Here is a 26,458-nt window from a genome sequence, read left to right on the forward strand (position 1 = left end):
TCCAGACATGTTTTAACACATACAAATACTCTAACTAGTTAAACATTTAAATTACCTAACTATCCAAATTATCCGAACACTTAATGTCAACCATCCAAAATTCTAAACGCTATCCTTTTATTTTGTTATAGTCTTTTATTGTTTATTGAAATAAATCACACAATTCAAATGCTTAGGAAATAAAAGATTGTATTTTTATTTAAATATTTGCATTGATAAAAAAAACACTTTGGGTATTAGCAGATATTATAAGCTGCTTATAGATACCTAAAGGAAGTTAAACAGGTCAAATCTCTAATATCTGTTTTGTATTAATGTGAAAACATCTCCTTCAAACAGCTGGATTTATTCATATCTCTAGCAGAAAACAAAATTGTACAAGATTACCTTTGAACACATCATGATAAAGTTATAATTGATCATACAGCTTGATTACATCATAATGTAACTTAATGCAGCCTCCTATAGGACCATGTGGCCCAGCAGCTGCTAACAGCTAACGCTAACTAGCTCTCCTCCTGCACATTAACATTTTACTCAAGTAAAAGTGCAAAATATCATAAAAGTAAGTATCTAAATCCGTAGTGGAGGAATCTTTATTTTTGAAACACTGGTGACAAAAAACAAATGAACATTCTTCTCAAATGAAACTTGAATTCATAAACAAAAGCAAATCCTGCTTCTATTAAATACACTTGATGGTGCGGCTACTTGGTCTGGTCAGTAGATAACCGTAGCTGGACTATTAGCTGATATTAATGATTCTTCTATGTTCTAGCAGTTAGAATTACGAGACAACACTCGTTGCAGCTAAAATTCGTGTAGAAAACAGTAAAACTTCATTTATCGAGCTTTACTGAACAGCTCCTCCTTCAAACGGTGGTACCGCCCCCTCTTGGCCATGAGTTCTCGGTTCGTCCCCTCCTCCACGACGGCTCCCTTCTCTATGAAGACGATGTGATCCGCCTTCTCTACAGTCTTCAGCTGATGAGCCACCACCAGGACCGTCCGACCACGAGCCAGAACCTCCTGCAGCACCTGAGCCCACGAAGCCCGACAGAGAAAGACACAGTTAGTGGCTGAGGATGACGGCGATGTTAAAACGCTATTATTAAACACAGAGTCGTCCTCCTCTCGTCCCACCGTGACTGTGTCTTCTTTACTTACAGCATGCTGCACTTCCACATCCAGTTTGCTGGTGGCCTCGTCCAGTATGATGACCTGCGGCTCTCGAACCAGAGCTCTGATGATGGCAATGCACTGCTTCTGTCCTTCTGAAAGCGCTCCACCACATTCCCCGACATCTGTGGAGACCAACACACGGAAATAGAGATTATTCAGATAATAAAAACCGTCAATCATTACTGAAATATCACCCGTTACACCAGTGTCTCCCAAAGTTGTTTTCTGCCGAGCAACTTGACAAACCATAGTGACCCAATTCACAACAGGCCTTATCTATAAATCTATAAATCATAACATGAGCGTGTTCAGTGTTCCTGAACCATTTTTACTGACATTTCCACATCAACTCATATGATCTTGAATAGGTAAACCAGGCATTTAGAAGAGATATATACGTTATATGTTAAATGCATTTAGGAGGAGTTAACGGACTATCTCATTCTTTTCATTCCCTCTCATCATGTAAACAAACAAAATGAACGTTAGCGTTTCATATTAAATAAAATGTTATAAGTAGAACACTACGAACATTCGGACTCCCTCATGTGGCTCAAAGTAGTACTGCAGATATAAATGTTAAATTAAAGACTATTTATTAGAGCGACCCTAAATAAATGTCCTGCGACCCACCGGTGGGTCCCGACCCAGTGTTTTGCAGCGAGTGCATTACAAAGTACACGCCGGTGCAAGTTTTATCAACACAAAATGCATCTGCAGAAAGATTTCTTGTTTCTTTATGTCATCATTTCTATCCTACATTCACGGACTTGTGTATCTTCACTGTCGATTATGGCAGCTGTTCTATTTTAAGTTGAACCTACAATGTTGATTCAAAATAAACTTTATTTTCTTTTTACATTACTTCAATAAAAAGCCGGTGCCTCACCTCTCTGCCCTCATACTATGGTACAAATACATACATAAGAATAACATACTACGACTACATCAAACGGAATATTAAAACAACACAAAGGCACCTTAGTGGCATTAAATGAACAATAAAGACAACAATAAAACAACATTAGACACTTAACCTCACAGTTAATAGGATGAAAAAAACAATGAAATGTGCTTTATGTCTGTATTTACAGTATATCTATCTTTTGTATATCGATGCATCCTTCCACACATCTGTACCTGTGTCGTATTGGTTCTCCATTTCAGAGATGAAGTCGTCTGCGTGGGCTTTCTTTGCAGCTTCCCTCACCTTCTCGATGGTGCAGTCCTGCAGGCCGTACTCTATGTTGTATCTCAGTGAACCAGAAAACAGCACAGGATTCTGGGATACCAGGGCCATCTAGATACATGGAGTTCAAACACACACCTGTGTTAGTGCAGTGCTGGTTGAAAGGATTTCATTTATGGTGTGCTTTGGGTTCAAATATATTTAATGTTTGTTTGATTAGAAAGTTGAAAAAAAGCCTGTATGCTATGACTTGTGTTAGGTTTTGGGGTGTAAAAAGGTACTTTAGTAAATAAACTTCACTTTCTTGAAACCGTCTAAGCAAAAAAAAAAAAAGCCGCAGGCTGCAGCGCCTTTATGCTCTCCCCTCATTGGGAACAATTGAAAAGAAAAAAGACGCTACGTGAAAAAGATGCTTTGTGAAAAAGACGCTATGTGGGCCCTTAAACCTGCTTCCACTGAGCCACCGGTACCTTTTGATGGAGGTATTTGTGTTTGTAACGGTGCAGCGGCTCTCCGTCCAGCAGGATCTGTCCCTCTTGAGGCTCGTACAGCCTCTTCAGGAGGCCGACACAGGAAGTCTTTCCCCCGCCGGAGGGACCCACCAGGGCTGTCATCTTCCCCGGCTGAAGCTCCATAGAAACGGACTGCACAGAATCACCAATCACGAGGATTTGGATTATTGTTTAATCTAGATATATTGATGCTGTCGAACCACAAACTATAACTCTCGGTTACCTTCAGAGCTGGTTTGTCTTCGGGAGCTGAGGGGTACGTGAAGGTGACGTTTTGGAAAACAATTCTCCCCTCCAGCCTCTCAGGAGCTAACTGTCCCTCCTTCTTCCACTTTGGTGTTCTGTCAAGATAACTGAAGACTTTGGAGATGACGCCAACTGTCGACATCGTCTCTCCGTAGCAATACATAATCTCCTGTGATGAAAACAAGTCATCTTCATCAACAACAGGCATCGTATACTTAAATATGGGATGTATTTGTACCTCCGCTCACCTTTAAATTATTTGACATGGGATTCTGGTACAAGAAGAAGGACACGAGGCTGCCGATGCTGAGCTGACCCGACGAGATGAGAGCGCGGGCCTGAACCAGCATCAGTATCTTTATCCCCAGACTCACCAGCTGCAGGAAACACAGAGAGGAAGCACTCACTTTGTAGTTTAACTTAAAACATTTAAAAAACATTTCAAGCACCAGAAATCACACATGCAACTAAAAACATGTTTGTTTTTTAACATTATTGGAGCAGCATATACGGTCCTGCTAGGAAAAGAAAATAGATGAAATGTTAGAGAAGACAACTGCAAAAATACTCAAATATTATGAGATACTATGTCACAGTTTTGACTTAATAAGTTAAAGCCTTGACTTGTTATCTCATAGTTTTATATTACAGTACTTACTATTATTATTATTATATATTATTATTTTATATTATACTCGTATGGTCCTTGGATGTAGACCTCTGCCCTCTTACCCTCCGTACTAACAGGAAGACGGCGCTGTAGACTCCCGAACGCGTCTTCACGGCGCACATGCGGTCCAGAGCCTCGTTGTACCTCCTCAGCTCGTCTTTCTCTGCCTTGAAGCTGCGGACCGTGCGGATCCCGCCGATCGTCTGGTGAGCCAGGTCCTTGTTCTGAGCGTGGCAGTCCTGGATCTGGTCCTTCAGCTCCTGTTTGACAAAGACAGGAGACCACACATGAGCAGACTGACGCTGCAGTCGACACCTCGTCACAGTCTATCTAAAGCAGTCCAGGGGTCAGTCTCGTCACACCTACCTGAGACACGGTGATGTATTTATTCTGCATGATGGCCAACAGTGGCATCTCCATGCAGGTGAGCACCGTGAGCTCCCAGGACAGGTTCAACATCACCGTGAGCATGAGGCCGCTTTTCACCGTGCTGCGAACCAGCGCGTTGGAGGTCAGCGCAACGGTGCGGCCCATCCGGTCCACATCCGAGTGCAGGCGGGAGGACAGACGTCCTGAGAGGGGAAGGGGACAAAAGGCACTTTTTTGAGTTAGAGATCGGAAAAAACAGACATGGTGTGTGTTTACTGACAGCAGGACAGAGAGCAGGACTCTGTGTTTACATCATGATGCTTGGTGCTCAAACATTACTCAAAGCAGACGGACAATGTTATCTTTCTCATGTTTAATTCTTAATGTGAAGATGTCGGCCATATTATCTGCCCAGAGAATTGTTTTTGTTGCTGCTGTTTACATTCCTTATGATGCAAATTTAAAAAATGTGTTTGTTGTTGTTAGAAATGGGCTACAACTGAATTTCATTACTCATTTATGGGTTGCATAATGACAATAAATGATCCTTGAATCCTTGAATGTCTCACCAGGGTTGTTCTCCTCGAAGAAGTGGACCTCCTGCTGCAGAAGGGTGTGAAACAGCAGACGCTTCAGTCTCTTGTTCAGTCTGGCCAGCGTGCACATAAATATTCCTCCTCTTAAGCCGGAGAACAGAGAGCTGTCAAGATAAGAGACATTAAAAATGATTATTTTATCAAATCCCTTAAACAAATCACATCTTTGCAATCACACAGGTGATAGTAATCGTTGCATTTCATTACCTTCCAAGAGAGACGAGAGCCAGCTGTCCAATAGCATAACAGAAGCTGGTTTGAAGGACTGGACCTCTGAGCATATCGATGACCTTCCCCTGATACAATGGGATGAATGTATCACCTGTCAGGAAAGAGGAACATATTAGGAATACAGGAAATTATATACACCATGGTTCTGTGGTGTACGTCCTAATTTCAATAATAACCTAAATAATAATTGTGTGCCGTAGAATGTCCATATTTCACTTACAGATGACACCTAAGATGAGGAAACTGAAAGCTGCGATCAGGTAAAAGGTGTCTGGTTTGAAGTATTTCAGCATCCTCACAAGCAGCCGCTTGGTATCCAGTTTGACGTTGTCCTTTGTCAGTTCTGAACCACCACAGAGGTACTTTTCCCAAACCACGCAGGCCAGCGATGCGGACACGGGGCCCAGGAGCAGCATGCCGAGGTCAGGAGACGGTCCCGTGTGAGGCGTCAGGAGGACACGTCCACTTTCAAAGACGGGAGAGAGGAGGCAGAGGAGCGCCACCAGCCTGCGGAGCACAGCCTCCGGCCTCCCGTCAGTCAGCGTGACGGTGAAAACATGGAGAACGGCCCACTTCACGGCCCCGAAGGCCCACACACCTGGCAGCCCACCGCAGCCGGAGCTCTTCAGCTGCACCAGTCCGACCCACAGTCCCAAACAAAGCACCGCGTCGAAAATAAGAATGAATAACCCACGAGCTGCCACGTCCCCCATTTTCCTTTGGTGGACGACGAGACTGCAGGACGTTGAATCTGACAAAAGGAACGAGAAATGTTAGTTTACTGAAGCCTGTGGTGGGACGTAGAGAAGTACATTTAATCAACTACTGTACTTAAGTATAATTTTGAGGTTCTTCTACTAAGGTATTTCCATTTTATGCAACTTTATAAGTCTTATAAGTCCATGTGGGCTGGTCGCTTCTATGTGTATGATACAATAAATAACATTACTAACTTATCATAAACAATGCATTACAAGTAAAGTACCGTAAAGGTCCTGCATACATAATTGTACTTCAGTAGAAGTACACAAGTATCAGGGAATAAAATATACCAAGTGTGAAAAGTAAAAGTACTCTGCAACCACATTATAATATTTATATTCTTTGTGTTTATTCAATATATAACAATACACCATATTTAAAAAACTGATGCTTCAAAGTACAGCTGTACAATATATGTAGTGGAGTAAAAATAAAAGTACAATAGTTCCTTCTGAAATGTAATGTAGTAGAAAAATAAAGTAGCATAAAATAGAAACATTCAAGTATATATAGCTCCAAGTTGTACTTAACTAAGTGCTTGAGTACATGAATATGAGTGTAAACCACAACACAAACACAGCACTTTAGTTAGTAGTCTGGTACAGTCTACTGATGGTAAAGTAACTAAGTACATGTACTCAAGTACTGTTCTTAGGTAGAATAGTAAGTAGAAGTATAAAGTAACTAAATATATGTACTCAAGTACTGTACTTAGGTAGAATAGTAAGTAATAGTAAGTAGAAGTATAAAGTAACGTAAGTATAAAACAGACAAGTAGTTCGAGGTTGTACTTCATTAGTAAAAAGCACAAACGGTGACACAACATAAACATTAATTTCCCGACTTTTCTGTTAGTAGTCTGGTGTGTAAATATGAATTCTGTTAACGTTAGAACGGTAACATTATGTTTTCCATGGCATGAATATGTAGCGTTAACAGCCTAAACACTCCTTTAACATTAAACGGTCGCTTCTGTCCTTGCTGCTGTTTAGCATTTAGCTAAACGAACCTGTCACGCAGTAACACGTCCACGTAGTTCATGTTGAAATGATTTATTTTAATGACTTACGGTGCGTTTTCCCCCCTGAACCGTGTCCACTGTTAGCTAACTGTTAGCTAACTGTTAGCTGCAGACATGTATCTGTTACTTTCAGTTTCAGTTTCACTTTGGTGACACGTTCACCTGTATCGACTCCGTGCACCTGAAAGAGGACACGACAGAGCAAACACGTGCCCTCCTCTTTTGGTTATTTTCCGTTTTTAGTTTTGACAGTTTGTAAACTCGACTCTTTGACGTCCTGTATTTAAAACGGACTCAACTGCTGTCCGCCACAAGATGGCGGCAGTGTGCATGTTCATGAAGAAGCCCTCTTTCAAAACAGCCGTTGAAGAAGTACTCAAGATATGTTTTAATACTAGTGAAAGTAGCAGTACCTCTGTGTAGAAATACTCTGTTACAAGTAAAAGTGCTGCATTCAAAATGTTACTTCAGTAAAATAATGAAACTCTACTTTAAGTATAATTTGTAGGTACTTGTACATGATTTGAGTGTTTGAGTGCTGCTTTATTGCACTAGGTCTATTTAAAACAGTTACTCTGCAGACTCGGATTAATGATAAAAAACAAATAAATTAGGATATATTATAAAAGTTAAGATAAAATGACTAAAAACTGAAAGTGATGAAATTAATGCATCAATACTTCCAGTAATATAATATACATTATTCTGAAATGGGCCACTCTGCACAAAGTACTTTTAATTTTGATACTTCAAATATATTTTGATGCCGACACTTACTGTAGTAGTTTAAATGCAGGCCTTTAATTTGTAACATAGTATACTCCGTAGTATTACTAATTTTAATCAAGTCAAAGATCTGAATACTTCTTCCACAAGTGCATATTAGAGTATACTGAATATTGTTGGACTGCAAGTATTGATGCATTCATGTGTTAATCCCTTTAATGTTGCAGCTGGTAAATGTGGAGCTCCTTTGATGTTTTTAATGAGAGCATGTACACATGAAAATAAATAAAAACACAAAGACTTTGATATTCAAACATTTATTTCCCCCCATCCCCCGATCATAATGTATAAATAAACACAATAGACACGACCCTGGAAAGGACTAATAAATCCTCTCATTGCAGACACTTTACAGTTCATAACTGAAAAATGTAGATTTATTTTTCCGTCACATCTGACATAAAACAATCGCTCTGTTCAATAATCAAAAGATAAGTCCGTCACATTAAACCTCTGATTGGGACTGAAGGTAAACTCAGGTACAGTGTCGTCGCCTCTTAAATACTCCGTGCTGCTGGCAACATGAAATCACCTGCTTCTATCCTCCTGAAAAGACTTTTCATTTCATCCTGTGGTAGTGAACGCACCAGCTCTATAAAAAGGCACTGTTCCATTAAGGAATGACAAGCGTGAGAAACACTTAAAAAAAAAAAAAAAGTAGTAGTTATAAAGTACGTACATTCATTTTGTACAGTGAAAACAAACAGATTCAATGATCTAAAGCAACCAATACTCAACAACATGGGTGTAATGTGCTCAACATGCTGCGTTTAACGTCTCCACCACATAGAAAATACATTTTTCTACTTAAAAAATATTAATGACAAAACATCGTAATTTACTACATCCTGCTGTTGCGACTGATTAAAAAGGCCTACTGTAAAACTTCTTTAGTTATTGATATTAAAGGATAAGTCTGGAGATATTATATATGTTTCGCCCCCTGCTGGTCAGTAGAGAGAATACAAGGAAAATATAGAATAATAAAACCAGACGTATACTTTAACTCTTAATCAAATGATTTCACCCATTTCTATGCTTGTTATTTCCTCACAACCACGTGGCCTACTATAAGCTCATCATTAAAAATGATTGCGTGATGTCTTCGACAAAAGGAGCATGTGTGTAACTTGGCTTGACGATACAGATTGTGTGATCACAGAGATAAGATCAGCAGCATTTGTTTGCAATAAATAGTACAATCTCGTTGTAGCTGTAAGTGCACATCTGTTCATTTTGGATCTGACTTTGGTCAGACAGCACAAATGTATTCACCGCGTTTGTTTCGACTTGCACCAGATGGCAGAAAAAAAGTAAAGTTTGCAACATCTGGTGCACCGAGATGTTGCAAACATTAGGAGATATAATCTGCAAAAACTGTCAGAGCCAGAGTGATGCGTGAGAGAGACGTTCAGATGGTGCTGATGTTCTCAGCCCCGTTGGACGAGGCCTTGTCTTTGTCTCCCTCTGTGGGGACGCTGCTGTACTGACAGCCGGGGGCCAAGTCCACAGAGGGCCTCGCCGGGCCGGGCAGCGTGGACGGTTGGCCCTGCTTTGACAACTTCCTGTCCTTCGAGTCCAGCCAGTAGAACGCCACTATGAGGAACATGGCGGCGGAGGCAACAATGGCACTGCAGACGTAGAAGACGTGGAAGTAGTGACCCGTCCTGTCGATCAGGACTCCTACAGAAGATTAGATTCATGTTCCGTTTTTCTCTTGTTTTACGTTTATCTAAAAAAAAAAAAAACTCCTCAAATGGAACTCATAAATTCATAGGAAGGTTTGTGTGTATGTATGCATGTGCAGGTGTATTTAGATATGTATTCACTACTTACTTAATTATTATTACTGCTATTATTTTGATCATGTGCCTTGTTTGTTATTTTAAAGTGGTATTTATTAGAGGAAAAATGAATTAACTCTAATTGCTAGAGCAGTGGTTCCACATCTGAGGAAAGCAGAATTGTGTGAATCCTTAGATGACTTGTGAAAATGGTTCAAATGAAGCAAGAGGGGGAAATATTTAATAAATAAATAAATATTTGGTTTAACATGTCACAGCTGGAAGAGACACGCAACCAATCAAACATGTACACATTCCTTCAGCTTCAGGGGATCAGATGTCAAAACATTTGGGAATCACTGAGTGTTAGTCGGTGCGCTTCAGGGGAATTTGTCTGCACGCAAATGTAGAATGACCAAAGATTTGAAATGTAGTTTCACCCTTTCTCCCTCTTTTCCTACTTTATGATTAATAATACCAAATATTGATTTTGCAGGAAACTTTTAAAGGAATTATAATGAATTTACGGACCAATAAAAAGGTGTAACTTTGCAAAAAAGTGTTTCTTTTTTTTTTAGATTCAGTTATGATCACATGGAGGAGCAAACTCAGTCAGACTCCTGTATGACGGGATCTGGTTGAGACTTGTGGTTTCACTGCGGCCCAGCTGTCAGAAACCAGATAAACACGACGGTGCATAACAGTTATTTGAGACGAGGCCTCGTCTGACCTTTTCCCCGCTGAACTGAGACTCCAGAGTGAAGAGCAGACTCCGTACCTTTGTGTGCGCGTGGCGGCTGAACGGACTGAGAACATTGTGTTATTTACAGCGTCGGCCTCGAGCGCTCTATGTGATTTTACCGTTCACATAAAACACACAAGCACAAACATGGCTTTAAAGCACATGCAGAGACGCATACTGTTAAGAACATCTGCACACAATGTTTCTAATGTTCTTTGCATTCATTGGGGATTTGCACTGTATACAACATGCAGGTATCAATCCTTTTCTCATAAAGGATGGGGGGGAAGTTCAGTGTTCACACAACAAAACCAGAGCAGCAACATATGTAATGTTGTGTATGTAATGCTGTGCATTCTCAACTAAAGGAAAACAAGATATTTGACTTTTTCTCTCACTTTCAAAGTGTTTTCAACGGGGACTCTGTTAGCAGTTTCATGTCAAATTCATAATTTCCTTTCGTACAAAACAGAAAAGTGCATTGACTTCTTGTGCACCAACTGCATTATACTATTAGGAAGTATTATGGGACACAGTGGTGTCTTATTAGTTTTGTGGGTTCCACCCCTGTTGTCTTAGACTGGTGCATTGGTTGACAATGCACCAGTCTTCCTCCAGTGCAGCTCTTCCATTAATAAAACTCTTAAAGCTCCAGTCTGCCTGAAGCCTCTAAAACCAGCTGAGGCATTTTATCTGCTCCATCTGTGATGCGAGTGCGTCCCACATGTTCCCACCATATCTTCCCTCCCCATACGTTACCTGCCAGTGGAGGCCCGATGAGCAGCGTGACGCTCTCCATGATGGCGAGCAGGCCCAGCGCTGAGGGGAAGCGGCTCATCTCCACCACGTCCATGAGGACGGTGAACATCAGGGAGCCCACCACGCTCATGGAGAGCCCGTAGACGGTCACGTACGCCAGCAGGACGAGGAAGTCGGGCCCGATGCAGCAGATGCTGTTACTGAGCCCGTTGACCAGCAGCGCCCAGGCAAAGACGTAGATGTGTCGCCCTTTGAACCAGGGCATGCTGAAGAGGACGCCGAAGGGTGGCCGCACCACGATGTTCACCAAACCCAGGATGGAGAGCAGCAGCGCGGCGCGGCTCTGCTCCATGTTGTTGGCCGTGGCGTAGGGAACCAGGTAGATTAAGGGCACCACGAAGCCGAGCATCATCCAGGTGATGCCCACGGCGTACACACAGTAACGGGGGTTGTGGCACAGCTGGTCAAAGGCCATGTGTTTGCTCAGAGAAGCCACCAGGTAGCTCCACATCCGTCTCATCATCCCTCTCTCCTTCCTCGCGCTCTCCTCCTCGGGCGGAGGCGGTCCGTGGTTCATCAGCGGCTGGCCCCGGAGGGGCCTCATCAACGCGCCGCACACGCGGCAGTTCAGCAGCACGGCGCCGAGAACGAGGAAGCTCCCCCTCCAGCCCAGCTCCGTGTGGAGGTAGTTACCCAGGATGGGCAGAGTGCACAGCCCCAGCGCCGTGCCCGTGGAGGACAAGGCGTTGGCGAACGCGCGGCGACGCACAAAGTAGTGGCCGAGGACCGTCACCGCAGGCTGGAAGCTGAAGCAGAAACCGAGTCCTGTGACCATGAAAGGAGACGTTCAGAGTGGGACGACAGGGGCAGCACTGCATTTACTGATTTGAAAGATTATGTATAGAAAACATGCACATATAGAAGTTGCATTAATTGAATGACCAACTAACACACTTTCTCACATGGAGCAACATAAGCTTTCATGTTTTTGTCCCATATTTCTGTTTTGGTGTCCACCAATCCTGAGAGAGCTGCTGGACGTCTCCAGCTGCTGTTTCGGTGGCAGTTTGCCGACAGTCGAATCATCCCGGGTAATAAATGAGCCGAATGTTTGCTGACCTGTGATAACCCCGGCGGTGATGTAGAGCTGCTGAACGGACTGGGTAAACGAACTGGCAGCCATTCCCAGCCCACTCAGGACACCGCCCAACATGATTGTCGCCCGGCAACCGAGTCGCTCCACCAGCACGCTACAAAAGGGACCTGTGGATCAAACGTAATGCTCTTAGTGTTAATGCATACCGGAGCAGGAACCAGCACAGGGCTTACACCCGAGGCCTTGATCCTGCAGCACACAACTTGTGTTGCGCTGTAATCTGTACCAGCGGAATGAAAGCATGACTGAACATATGTTTGCTCCATGTGTGTGTGTGTGTGTGTGTGTGAGAGAGAGAGTGAGAGAGGTGTGTAACTGATGCATGGCAGTTGGCCGACCCATATAACTCTAATTCTGCAACGCCAGCAGGAAAATTTGCTGCATCGTTTCAGGGCAAATTCATTGGTTTCCCATCTCTACCGTCATCTGGCCTCATGAGGCCTGAAGAGGAAGTTGCGTATTCTGAGGCCTTAGTGCTAAACGCATCGGGTATATTGGTTAAAAGGTCATCGTCAAGGGGGCACCGCCCTTCGTAGTTAGGAAACACTGAGGCTTATTTGATCCCGTTTGAATTGTGCCATGAATTTCACATATGATGTTTGTCAATTTAAAAGATTATTTTGCACGTCAACAAAGTCTCATTTTGTCGTAAAGCTGAAGTATCAGACTGTGAAAATACGTCATTAGAAAGACGACACACCCAAAGAAGTGTCGTCTCTCTCTGAAGCTACGATGCGTTTCATACCAACATGTTCTCACACCAACACGTCTCACTCCTCTCTCCTCCTGGTCGATAAAAAGAGTCGCTGGATAATCGTTATTAAACCGATCTGATAACAGATGTTACAATTTATAGACGGACTTTATTCTAGAAACAACAGTTTGCGATTTTGCACTTTAAAAACTGTTCAAATAAATTGGTAAAAACCTGTATTATTTGGATCTATCCCTCCACCAAGATATCCACTTACACCTAAAAAAAACAACCAGTTTTTAATCCTTCCAACATAAAAGGACTCCTGGACTGAATTAGAGGGCTCGACTAATAACATTCCCTCCGGTTAGTGCGTTCAAGGGTTGATATCCTGTCATACCCTCACCACTCCACAGTTCCACTAGATTCAAACACAGAAACATGAAGGCATTCACCTCCATCCTCTAGATTGACTTTGTTTGCCTTTGCACAGCCAACACTACTCCCTGTTTAATACAGGTTACATAACGCTCAGAAGAATGTGTGAAAGAGGAAGGAAGTGGACATTATTGACGAGAGAGAGAGAGAGCCTCTTTGTGCACCACACTCAGGACTTGTGCGCTGACTAAAGGATGCAGGATCAGCAGACATTTGTGTCAATACGTTTGATGATCACCATGTTTTCAGTAATAGATATTCAGTGTATTTACGTTCTGTCCCATTCTTTTTGGTGTTTATACTATACTTTTAAAGTTTATACACTATTCGTCTGTGTAAATATAATCATTGTCAATATGAATTTGAGCAATGAATGAAGCAAATACTGTGCTTTTAAACCCTTAGAGAGTGAAACGTTCATATTTTATGTTTGCTAACATTAGCCACCAAAGCTACTGGTCGTACCAGAACAAGTTAGGCTGTCGCAGAAAACCCTCAGGGTATTAACCTATGAATATTAGCTTGGAACAATGGTGTGTTTCATTGTTCATGACTTCAACTTTTCTTCTGTAAAGGAGTCAATGTGCCATTTGATCTCTTAAAAATGACATAACGTCCCTTTAAAGTTTGCATAACCCTGAAGTCCTGATTTGTAGAACACTAAAGTCCCTGTGAGCTGTGGGTAACAAGCGAGCTACAGCTTCTCATGGAATAATCTTCTTTAAATCAACACCAACACAGCAAGACACTTTAAAGCCTGAACAAATCTCTCAGGTTTCACATTTTCCTCCAAACAGGTAGGAGCTAAAGTTACCCCAAAGTTAGGAGGCATTAAAGGGTAACTTAAATGTTACACTGAATAACGTCAGCTAATAAAGACGTCACGGTAAATGAGGCGTGTACGGTATTTAAAGTTACACATTGACTAAACGGAACCCAGTTGTCTACTTTACCTCCTGCGTGGAGCACTGACGTCATGATGGAGGGCACCCAGGAGGTCTCGCTGTTGGAGGCGTGGAACTCATTCTGCAGGTCGGTGTAGAAGATTCCCACGCAGGAGGGGAACGCCAGGGTCAGAGCCAGGACTATGATGGTGGCAGCCAGCACCACCCAGCCCCAACCGCCATCTGGAGCCGTGACTGCGCCCGTTGCGGCCGCCGGGTCTCCGCATTCACCTCGCTGCATAACCCCCTCCTCGGATTCACAGTCGTTGGCCTCTTGAACTTTCTCCATACTGTCGGCGCGCTCGAGGTCCCCGAAGGCCTCCGGGCGGCGGCAGCCATCGCTCGTCCCTCTGATTCCATCAGCCCGAGTCATTTTCTGCTCTGCAGTTCAGAGGAGGCAGCTGCGTTGGCTCTGCAGGGTGTGTGTTTACCTCTGCTGCCCATGTCACTGTAGCTGCTGCAACCTTCAGGGACACCTAAAGCAACAAAGGAAACAATCTATCAGGTTGTGCAGAGTGTTGAAGAAAAGTTTCTCTCAGGTCCAGATGAGTTTCATTCACCACGCAGTGGAAACAAAAGTTCACAACAAAGCTGTAGAATTCTCTCTAACCAGTGAGCTCTGGTTAGGGTTATATTCAGGGTTACAGGACAGACCAGTTAAACTAAAGGTGTGGGTTCGGCTAAGTAAACCATCAGCACCCAGGATGTGTATTCGTTGTCAGATCAGAGGCAAGGCAAGTTTATTTGTATAGCACATTTAAACAACAAGGCAATTCAAAGTGCTTCACATAAAACCATTAAAAGTATCTGCAGTCGTGGTAGTAGGGAGCTCTCTTGTGCAGAGAAATTGTTCCTGTCAGTCCCACATGTTTCACGTAAACGAGTAAAACTGCTTTGTTTGTTATGTGTGACGACCCCTCCCTTCCACCGGGGGTCTGTGTCCTGTTTTCAGCTCGTCTTTTAGGACAATCTGCTGCTGATGAGCCACACCTGGGCCTGCTGTAGGTCCCAGCTATAAAGGCTGACCCTCTTCTTTGGCTGGGGGTCTCTCCTCTCTGACTCCTGTGTGGAGGACCTGGCTGGCTGGCTGTTAGTTAGTTAGTTATTTGTTCTTAAATAAATGTCTATTTGATTACTTTTATACTCGTCTCGTCTCCCTCATGTTGCGGCCTTTTGAGCCGGGTCGTGACACATGTCTGTAGATTCATCCATTTGTAATGCAAAATGCCCACTTGCCCTAACTGTGGTCTGTTTGATGTCATCCGACATGTCTTCAATTCGCCTACTTATAGTGTAATTTGACAGAGGTATAGTTTTCAGTTTATCCGCTGCTGATTGATCCAACAAATGCTGCTTCAGTTTTGATGGCTTCATGCTTTCTTGTGCCAGAACCTCGCTGCACAAAACACTGAGGTTTTTGCCCTCTTTTGTCCTCAATGTAAGAAAATCCATATCTCATGTAGTCGGTGTTGTACTTGCGTTTCGCTCAATTAGCACATGAAAACAAACTGTGTGGGTGCTCTTCTGTACTGTGAAATGGCGGGTGTCCATTATCTTTACAAGGCATTAATGCCAAATACTGTTAAGGAGTGTGAATAACTCCGCTGCATAAAATATCCCCTTCAAAATAAAAAGCCAAAGGCCCGCGACCCACTGAAAACGGGTCCGCGACCCACCAGTTGAGAATCACTGCTCTAGGGGATAAGTAGGGTCGAACACACAACAACCAAAGAATTGAAAAAAGTCCAAAGTGGAAGCAACAATTTAACAATATTTTTTATCTCAAACAGAGTGGGAGAGGATGGGACACATGGTCGTGACAAACAAAACTAGGCCTGGCTAAATACAGAGGGTGCACCGACCAATAAACCTAGTGTATCTAGACAAAAACAACTACGTGTTTGTACAAATGTAAAAGGTACCCCGGACTCACCTACTGTCCTCAACCTCTCACCATACACCTTCACAACTTAACATCAGTGTCAACACGCAGCAAACACAATGAAGACAGCCTAAACTCCTGAGGCTTCCTTCTTTTATACTGGGCCCCCACTCTGCTGATTGGCCCGCTTGAACCCATGGAGCCTGCACAGGTGGAACCCAATCACCTAATTGGCACCTGAAGAGGAAACAATGGAAGGAGAGAGAAAGAAAGGCAGGAGAGGAGAAAGAACATAACATGTAACATAACTCAACATACAAGTCTGTAGTAGTGGATTTGTATGGGCTCAATACAGGTCTGTTTTACAAAGCAATAGGTGATTGATACATGAATGTATGACCGCTGTTGGGATCTGGCCCTAGTCTAGAAGCACCCATGCTCCGTCCTGTCATACAACGTCTGATGGAAACTCCAAGATGAATGACTACACCTCCCAGCACAGCCAAAACTTGATCCTGGCCCCTCATTGGCCAAGAAATGGCCCCCCACTGTTCGAGACCTGGTTTATAAGCGAGCAGGAAACGCCATTCGCTCTCTTCCGTCCAGACACCGCTGGTGTAAGGAGATCCACAAGGCTCTCTTCACCCCGGACACGCGCTGGTGTCAGGAGGTCCACAAGGCCTCTTCACTCCGGACTCGTCCAGGGGACAAGAAGATCCACGAGGAACCGCGGCCTCATCAAATCCTATCAGGTCACATGCAACATTCGCTGGTCGAACAGACTGTTTTATTTTGAGTTTTGGATCCTGTAGTGCGAGAACGGATAACTCCTATGCCCCGTTCTCCCACCCTTTTTGTGTACACACCGCCGGCAGAAGGTAACAATCTTTCCTCGCCGAAGATTTCCGGGAAGGACGACCCAAACCTCGTCCCTCAGCCGAAGTTAAAAAGCCCCTCTCTGCAGCGAGGAGGCCGAGTCTGCGCCAGCCAGCCCCGAGGCCGCGCCACCGAGAGCCAGCGGCTACTCGAGGACCGAGTGATCCCCACCACGGGAAACGTACCCCACCGAACGAAGCTTCTACAAGTAAGAGTTACTGGTATCTGGGCCTAGCTTAGCTTAGCTTAGCATTAGCTTAATTTAGCCTATTCGTTATGTCGTTGTTATTCCTGTGTCTTGTTACGTTAAGTTACTGTCGTGTTATAACGTGTTATTGCGCAAGCATCGCGGACCACGGAGTCCCGTTATATTGTGTATTTCCTGCCGTAACTGTTTGCATTAGATCCGTCGCTGCTAGTGGATGTGGAGGTTGTGATTTTATCACTTCAAAGACCAAAACCACGGTGGCGAAGCCTCGTCTCGCCGACCGAGTTTCGGGGTGATAAGAGAGCAATACTCGCATCTCACCGCAGTGATGAAGATGTGTTTTGTTTTGGGGATTATTTTATTTTGTTTGGTTTTATTCTCTGTTCTTTAAATCGGCTCTGTGAGTGAGATCTAGAACCGCAACTATCACCGTACAAGCGTGACCGGTCGGTTCAGAATCCGACCGCAGAGTTTACGAGTGATCAGCTGTTTCTCACATTCTCACTGCAGCGCTGAGCACTGCGCTCAGAGCTCCTCTCTCTCTCTCTCTCTCTCTCTCTCTCTCTCTCTCTCTTCCTACTAACCCGCATACACATAGTTAGATTCACTGATTTTGGGTGAACCTCTCAGACACGTGGTCGCGTAATCTATTGTCCCAACCCACATTGTGCGCCGTCCCACGTGGTTACACGTAGCCACCTCTCAGCTATCTTGTCGCGGGTCACTAGACTCCGCCATCTTTGCTTGTAGGCTCACACGCCCCTTTTTAGGTTAGGTACCATCACTGTTTGAGTAGGCCCCCCCCCCTTTGTTTCCACACACACACACTCACACATGTACATATATCTATATACATATCCTTACCCCACTTTATTCATTTGACTTTAGGTATTAGACATATAATTGTATGATAGTGTTTGTTTATTTTGATATTACTTGATTTGATCATTTATTATTTTATTTAATAAACTGTTATATTTTAAAGAGCAGTCGTCTGTGATTACTTGTGCATAGGTGTGTAATAATAACTGGATGTAGTGGTCTGTGCTCGAACTTAAACCTTCACTTTCACTCTGAATGTGTAATAGTACTCAGACTATTGACATTATGAGTGAACGCTAATTATGAGACTTAGTTTTATTGTTTGGTTATTGGTCCCTGTTCGCAGGGTGGTGCCCCGTTATTATTAATAATCATTAATGATTGTTACTGACATTAATAATTCTATTGATGTCAAGAATTTAGTTTCTTAGATGCTGATAACCAAACACGCTCCTCTACGTTCCCAACATAATGGTGCCCCGTGTGAGGCTACGTTATTCCAGTTTTATTGCAGTATGTATGCACACTAATCCATAGTATACCTTCGAATCATTTTGAATAATTAATTTTCCTTAGAAAGTTTAATTATTAATTTTTTTGAATAATCCAAATTTCTGAAAATTATTTTCCAAAATAGTTTGATTTTTGATATTCAAAACATTTTCCTATTTTCATTTAGTTTTAATTTTAATTCAATTTTCAATTTTAATTTCCTTTCGGAAATTTGTTACTTCTTTTCATTTCCAGGTTAGATCATTCGTTACATTTCCTAAACTAACAGTCAGCTGTGTTTAGTAGATTTGATCGTTTATTTGTAAAACCAACACTTGTTTTTCTTAATCCCTCAAAGAAAAGTTACACACAGCTGTCACAGGCCAGAAGTGCTGAAACCACATTAGCATTTTCTACCTTTGAGTTGAAAAGCAGTAGTTAATACCTCAGAGCAACAGTAGAAATTGTAAGTCACAGAACTAGGCATTTCACTGTGCGCCTGCATTAACCGTAAACACTAACCGTTTTTCTTCCTAACAGTAGGGAATTCTAACCACTGTTGCCATTTACAAAGAAGTAAAATGGGCAGTCAAAAACCGTACAGGTTAGGAGCAGAAGCTCACCAGGAGCCAGACAACCCTGCACCACAAGATGCAGCTGCTGGTCTCCTCAAACTCGCCCTCTCTGATGACAGGAGAAGGGGGGAGTACTTCCAGGTCCTGAGTGACCTAAGTGGGTCCGAGCCCACTTCCACAGGCGAGCGAGACATTCTGCATATGTCAAGTGTACGCCTAGAACGAACGCCCTCTCCCACGCGGGGAGAGGTAGATCACCCTCCCCTTGATTTTAATAATTATGGCGATTCAGACGGTTTAGGCCCTCTCCGCGCGCAGGGCCTGCGCACCTATCACATAGAGTCCCGCACGAAGGACGTAGAGCGCTTCGATCCAAATATTCGCTACTCGAGTATTGATGACTGTCTCAGGGTCCAAATCAGGTAATGCCACCGCACTCGTCAGAAAACCCGACACCGACTCGCAGCCCACCTGACTAAGCCAAGTGACCTTCCCCTCTGCTGCTCAAGTCTACTTAGTAGGGTGGGGAAGAGAACTCGGCACACTCCCTGAAACGACCACTCCCAATTGCGCGCCCCCCCTGTTCTTTAACCTTCTTGGGCGACCTTGTTCACAAAGACAATGCCCGTTGTGTATATATATATTTCAGTCATACTGGGGGGCCATAACACACTTGCTCTACTCGATTCCAGGTCAGAAACGAACCTAATGTGTCCCCCCCACCTTTCGCATACACCTCTAGGGTACCACAACCTTAGAGGCCCTTCCAGCACCCTAGTTCGGAAAATCCTTTGTCAGCTAAGCCTTGTTTATCCTGCTCTGTCAGCGTGATCCACCTCCAGTTTGTTCAACGAAGCCACCGCCTTCTTTCAGCCGAGTCATCGCCCGGGCGTGTCAAGTCGCCAGTGCCGCAGGGGACAGAAGATGCCTAGTGCACGAGGTTTTTCTTCCAGCTCCTGCCCCGCTTTAGGGAACTGAACTTGATTTGCGCGGGGGACCTGTCTCCATCTCTAATTAGGGGGGAGGGGCGGGGGAAATGTCATCATTACCCGCCATGACACACTACAGAATGAAGCCGTTCTCGACGCTTCCCTGAGTGCTGGCGGTGACGTGGTGGTATGCACCCTCGCCACTTGAACAGCTCGAGGGGTGAGGGCTCTGACAACAGAAACTTAGAGAGATGCACTTCGCAGGGAGTGCAACTCGCCAATCTAGCCAGTGTTGAAACCAACCAGAAAATCCGGCTTATCATTGACTACTAACGTTTAACTGCATGCTTCAACTCGCCCTGTAGGCATGCACTAACCGCTAACAAATCCAACTTCAACCAGAACATTTACAAGACCTGAAAAACTTTCATTGTGACTGTAAACTTACGCTCCACTCTCATAACCCTTTGCATGCTTTAGAGACTCTACCAGAAGTGACCAAAGAAGACATAACCTACGCCGTAGCAGTCAGATTTAATGCAGGACCTCATCAGAGAACAGCTCATCTGTCAACAGCTTGAGCCGCTCTAAACCCCAGCCTAGCTGGTCACCCTAGACCGTGTTAACAAAATCCGTAAATCTGCTACCACTACTGTTATGCAACCCTCACAGGTACCTCTGGCCTATAGTCTTGGCAGCGCAATTCCAATAGCGATAGATCCTAAAACTTAGACATAGAACTCGCTCTAAATCTACCGATCAGAGTGATAAACGCACATATTATGTACAAATACATCCAGAAGCTACAGACCAGACTGGATTCCCTCCTATTCGTAACACCACGTTTTAACCAAACTGCGACGGCTCCGCCGACGGACTCCAGTCTCGTCTAGGAGTAGAACCAGTAACCACTGTTCCCCCCCCCCCTCACCTGCTTCTACTTTTCTACTCTTCTCTCTTTTGTGTTTTGTTTTGTTTTATTTGGGTTGTTACTTTCTTTGACACTATACCGCAATGCTAGGATTATCACAAAATCATGATTAGCGATTGAATTATTTGGGAATAATGTTTTTGCTCACCTATGATTTGAATTGTGTATGATAGTAGATGTAGGTAGAGGTAGTTAAAGTCATCTGCCCAGATGCCACCTTAGTCATCAGCCCAGATACCAATGAACTCTGAACTCCGAACTCCATGAACTCTGAACTCTATGAACACTGAACACTGACTGTTTTAACCACTGCTTTTGGTTCCCGGAATACTTGGACTGTCTAACCTCTTCAGGTTCTCAGGAATACCTGGACAGTGTTTCCCACCACATGGATGCACGTGCCAGCCCTTGGTTTGCTCTAAAGACCGTGGCCATCACCCCGCTCTCCAGACCAAAGGGGGGGATGTTGGGATCTGGCCCTAGTCTAGAAGCACCCATGCTCCGTCCTGTCATACAATGTCTGATGGAAACTCCAAGATGAATGACTACACCTCCCAGCACAGCCAAAACTTGATCCTGGCCCCTCATTGGCCAAGAAATGGCCCCCCACTGTTCGAGACCTGGTTTATAAGCGAGCAGGAAACGCCATTCGCTCTCTTCCGTCCAGACACCGCTGGTGTAAGGAGATCCACAAGGCTCTCTTCACCCCGGACACGCGCTGGTGTCAGGAGGTCCACAAGGCCTCTTCACTCCGGACTCGTCCAGGGGACAAGAAGATCCACGAGGAACCGCGGCCTCATCAAATCCTATCAGGTCACATGCAACATTCGCTGGTCGAACAGACTGTTTTATTTTGAGTTTTGGATCCTGTAGTGCGAGAACGGATAACTCCTATGCCCCGTTCTCCCACCCTTTTTGTGTACACACCGCCGGCAGAAGGTAACAATCTTTCCTCGCCGAAGATTTCCGGGAAGGACGACCCAAACCTCGTCCCTCAGCCGAAGTTAAAAAGCCCCTCTCTGCAGCGAGGAGGCCGAGTCTGCGCCAGCCAGCCCCGAGGCCGCGCCACCGAGAGCCAGCGGCTACTCGAGGACCGAGTGATCCCCACCACGGGAAACGTACCCTACCGAACGAAGCTTCTACAAGTAAGAGTTACTGGTATCTGGGCCTAGCTTAGCTTAGCATAGCATTATCTTAATTTAGCCTATTCGTTATGTCGTTGTTATTCCTGTGTCTTGTTACGTTAAGTTACTGTCGTGTTATAACGTGTTATTGCGCAAGCATCGCGGACCACGGAGTCCCGTTATATTGTGTATTTCCTGCCGTAACTGTTTGCATTAGATCCGTCGCTGCTAGTGGATGTGGAGGTTGTGATTTTATCACTTCAAAGACCAAAACCACGGTGGCGAAGCCTCGTCTCGCCGACCGAGTTTCGGGGTGATAAGAGAGCAATACTCGCATCTCACCGCAGTGATGAAGATGTGTTTTGTTTTGGGGATTATTTTATTTTGTTTGGTTTTATTCTCTGTTCTTTAAATCGGCTCTGTGAGTGAGATCTAGAACCGCAACTATCACCGTACAAGCGTGACCGGTCGGTTCAGAATCCGACCGCAGAGTTTACGAGTGATCAGCTGTTCCTCACATTCTCACTGCAGCGCTGAGCACCGCGCTCAGAGCTCCTCTCTCTCTCTCTCTCTCTCTCTCTCTCTCTCTCTCTCTCTCTTCCTACTAACCCGCACACACATAGTTAGATTCACTGATTTTGGGTGAACCTCTCAGACACGTGGTCGCGTAATCTATTGTCCCAACCCACATTGTGCGCCGTCCCACGTGGTTACACGTAGCCACCTCTCAGCTATCTTGTCGCGGGTCAATAGACTCCGCCATCTTTGCATGTAGGCTCACACGCCCCTTTTTAGGTTACGTACCATCACTGTTTGAGTAGGCCCCCCCCCCTTTGTTTCCACACACACACACTCACACATGTACATATATCTATATACATATCCTTACCCCACTTTATTCATTTGACTTTAGGTATTAGACATATAATTGTATGATAGTGTTTGTTTATTTTGATATTACTTGATTTGATCATTTATTATTTTATTTAATAAACTGTTATATTTTAAAGAGCAGTCGTCTGTGATTACTTGTGCATATGTGTGTAATAATAACTGGATGTAGTGGCCTGTGCTCGAACTTAAACCTTCACTTTCACTCTGAATGTGTAATAGTACTCAGACTATTGACATTATGAGTGAACGCTAATTATGAGACTTAGTTTTATTGTTTGGTTATTGGTCCCTGTTCGCAGGGTGGTGCCCCGTTATTATTAATAATCATTAATGATTGTTACTGACATTAATAATTCTATTGATGTCAAGAATTTAGTTTCTTAGATGCTGATAACCAAACACGCTCCTCTACGTTCCCAACACCGCTTACAGGGCTGGTTTCACTCACAGAGGTTTGTTCATTATTGTAAAATAGATTCTGTCTGCACAGACTTTACTGTCAAAGACAGAACTGGAAGGAAGACACAGGACACAATAGACACAATATAAAAGAATAGAGTTCATACAATTTAAAGATTACATTACATTACAGTCATTTAGCAGATGCTTTTATCCAAAGCGACTTACAATTCAGAGTCTATCACATTTCTACACCGTAGGCACAGCTACGGGAGCAATTTTGGGGTTAAGTGTCTTGCTCAAGGACACATCGACATGGGACTAGCGGAGCCGGAGATTGAACCGGCGACCCTCTGATTGAAAGACGGCCCTGCTATCCACTTAGCCAGTCGCCCCAAAAAAAAATAAAAATGACTGTAATGTAAAGATAACATTTTCTTCTACGAGAGCAACTGAAGCAGAGACAGGACGTTCGTGTTCCCTATTCATGAACTTTGATTACAACTAATCTTAAATTAAACCAATCCTTGTTGGTGCAACCCAGCCTGAATGTCTGCAGGTCAGAGTGTGAGTAACCAAAGGGGAAGTGTGCTGGGTTAAATATGCCTGTGCGGATGCAAAGGGAATCTCAATCTGGCAACCATGAGGCTAACATGCACTTGTGGAAACCCTCGAGAATGAATGAACCTTTGTGCAAATGCTGCAGTAGAATTTCCCCTCAAAGCCTCTCAATCTCATTTCCAGATGTACCAACGGACTGAGCGGAGCAACGTGTTCCTAGATTATGTTCCTGATGATACAACTCTGAGCTAATGTTCCTGTACTCAGACATGCACTCTGTGGCCAAATGTATGTCGACACCTCAACATTACACGCATATGTCAATACAATATTTTACAGAGGCTTTGGTTCAATTTTCACAACTGCAAAACTTGTGATGCAAAAAGACGACAATGACAACTTCTTACCTTTTAAATTAAACCCTGAAGTGCAGAACACTAGAGCACATGCTTGGCCCTCGGAATACAGACGTAGGTATTTGCACAGGTTTCAGCGCTTATCACTCAGAGTAACCACCAGTCCAATCATTTGTAACACGTGCTTGCAAACAGCAACGCAGCACTGTGGTGAGACGCAATGCAACATAATTGCAAACATTTAATAATTTACAATAAAACACAATGTATTTTCTTACAGTTTAAATGTTGCCATACATATATCAAGAGTCTGTTGCAGTACGTACTGTAAACGGTGGTTTAATGTTTTATGTATTACAGTATTTTAGTTACATGGACAGAACTGCAACTTCAATAAAAACGTGTTCATGGATGCAGTGAAGTCACAAAAATATTTCTGTAGGATAGTGTAAAGTCAGATTCTGCACTACATTATCTTTATATATTTACAGACAGTAACACAGCAGGTTCAATCAATTAAAAGCAAATATTTCTTATTTGAATACTGACATCTGCATGTTTTTTTCCTTCACTATTTGGATAATCTTGCAGAACTGACCATGCAGACAGATGTTTTGATAAATTAGTTACCGTTTGGAAAGAGCCCGGCTAGCCGTGTCCCCTTGTCTCCAGTATTTGTGCTAAGCTACGTTAACTAGCTGCAGGCTGCTTTACATTTGCAGCACAGATAACTCTTGGCAAGACAGCAATATTTCCTCAATAAATGCCAAACATTTCCATATCCATGGCCAGAACAAAAGCACAGAAAAATACATGGACTGTGCAGTGGTGACCCCCCCCCCACAGGAGTCCTCACATATCTCAGCAATCTGATCTGATCCACCAAGCCATGAACTGTATATATCTCCTGCATGCCAAGGGGTCCAAAGAGTCAGGGCCCCCCTAACATTCACCTGCCAAATGTCATTTGGCAAATGTCACACAAAATCACTACAAAGAGACACGAACCAACCAGGAAGATGCACAAAAAGACTACAGAGACACAAAATGACTACAAAGAGATACAATACAACAAAAATAGGCAAAATGTCTACAGAAAGACTCCAAATGCTAAAAAAGACAAAATGACAACAAAAACAACCAAATAAGACACACAATGACAACAAAAAAGACACTAAATGACTAGACACAAATTGACCAAAAAAAAAAAGACACCAAACAACAACTAAAAGAGGGCAAACAACGATAAAGTCTGTGAGTTTTGATGTAGGAGATATGGGCTTATGCAAGTCATAGTTGTTTTTATAACCCGCCCATGACTCATGTCCTGCAGCCATCTGTCCTCTTCTTCATAATTAATAAATGTACCTTGAAGAGAATACTCTGAGTAGTTAAATAAAAGTGATGCTGAGCAGCTGGTCCTTCCTGCGGGACGGCCCACGGAGGGATGGGAGCCCCGCAGCGTATCTGTGGCCTCTTTAACATGTCAAATAGTGGAATATGCAGCGAAAAACTGAGCTGCTTCAGCATTAAATATTTAAACTGCACATTTTAAACGGTATTACACATCCACCCACGTGTCAACTCGTGATGGTTTTCGGCTTGTTTACGGATGTTAAGCGAACCTGAGCACGGTCCAGACCCCATCACGTTAGCTCTACTAACTATCGCTCTTTAATTAAAGCAGATTATTTTACGCAGACGTGAGAGTGGTTCCACCCTCACACACAAACATCCTGGTCATCACTGCATCAGCACTTTCGCTACAAAGACGAAGCGATTTAAGCATCTCTTCCGTGACAGTATGAGGAAATACAATTAAAACATCACCTTTCTTTTAATGCTGATCGTGGTCCTGCAGCTCCCCCGCTAATCACACTGTTTACAGGCGCGGTCGCTGCTCAATGACTGCCGGTTCAGTACCGGGCGGGGGTCTGCTCCTCCTCCTCGCGGAGCTCCAGCGTCCTCCTCACGGTGGGAGGAGACTGACGTGACCGTGATGGGAGGGTCGGATGCCGGGGGGCGCTGCTGCCTGCACAGCTGTGCAGGCCCCCCGGCCCTGCTGCACCACACCCCGGCGAGAGCAGAGGACAGCCGGGGAGCTGCTGCTGTGTGGACCCTGAAGGCCTCTATGCGGGCTGTACTGTACTGGAGTACACGTTTAAAGTACTATATGCGAGTATTTCCATGTATTCTACTTTGAATTGGTGAAAAGTAACTAAGTACATTTACTCAAGCAGGCGACTGTACTCACATTTTTAGGTATTCTTTTACTTCACTTGAGTACTACCACTTAACTTTGGAGATTGTATTTATTTTAGATTTCTA

The 26,458-nt window shown here is 43.9% G+C and overlaps 1 protein-coding gene across 4 annotated transcripts; it reads right to left on the reverse strand.

The window, feature by feature from the left end:
- Positions 1–172: 172 nt before the first annotated feature.
- LOC142952145 (antigen peptide transporter 2-like) lies at positions 173–26,110 on the reverse strand. Of its 4 annotated transcripts, XM_076094192.1 has the most exons (16): positions 25,961–26,097; positions 16,015–16,200; positions 14,091–14,557; positions 11,969–12,112; positions 10,850–11,674; positions 5,216–5,746; positions 4,972–5,086; positions 4,738–4,868; positions 4,166–4,371; positions 3,862–4,059; positions 3,378–3,506; positions 3,107–3,298; positions 2,842–3,015; positions 2,323–2,482; positions 1,168–1,304; positions 173–1,038 (listed from the first exon to the last, which is right to left on the reverse strand). In XM_076094192.1, the coding sequence occupies exons 3-16, from the start codon at positions 14,452–14,454 to the stop codon at positions 844–846; spliced, it is 3,501 nt and encodes a 1,166-aa protein (XP_075950307.1). In that variant the 5' UTR covers positions 14,455–14,557; positions 16,015–16,200; positions 25,961–26,097; the 3' UTR covers positions 173–843. The 4 variants fall into 4 exon arrangements, with proteins under 4 accessions (XP_075950307.1, XP_075950306.1, XP_075950303.1 ...); XM_076094191.1 differs by lacking the exon at positions 16,015–16,200 and having other exon boundaries at positions 25,961–26,110; XM_076094188.1 differs by having other exon boundaries at positions 14,091–16,200.
- Positions 26,111–26,458: the final 348 nt, after the last annotated feature.

Source organism: Anarhichas minor, unplaced genomic scaffold, assembly GCF_050575085.1.
Source record: "Anarhichas minor isolate MPS153535 unplaced genomic scaffold, ASM5057508v1 ptg000017l, whole genome shotgun sequence".
NCBI classification, from domain to species: Eukaryota; Metazoa; Chordata; class Actinopteri; order Perciformes; family Anarhichadidae; genus Anarhichas; species Anarhichas minor.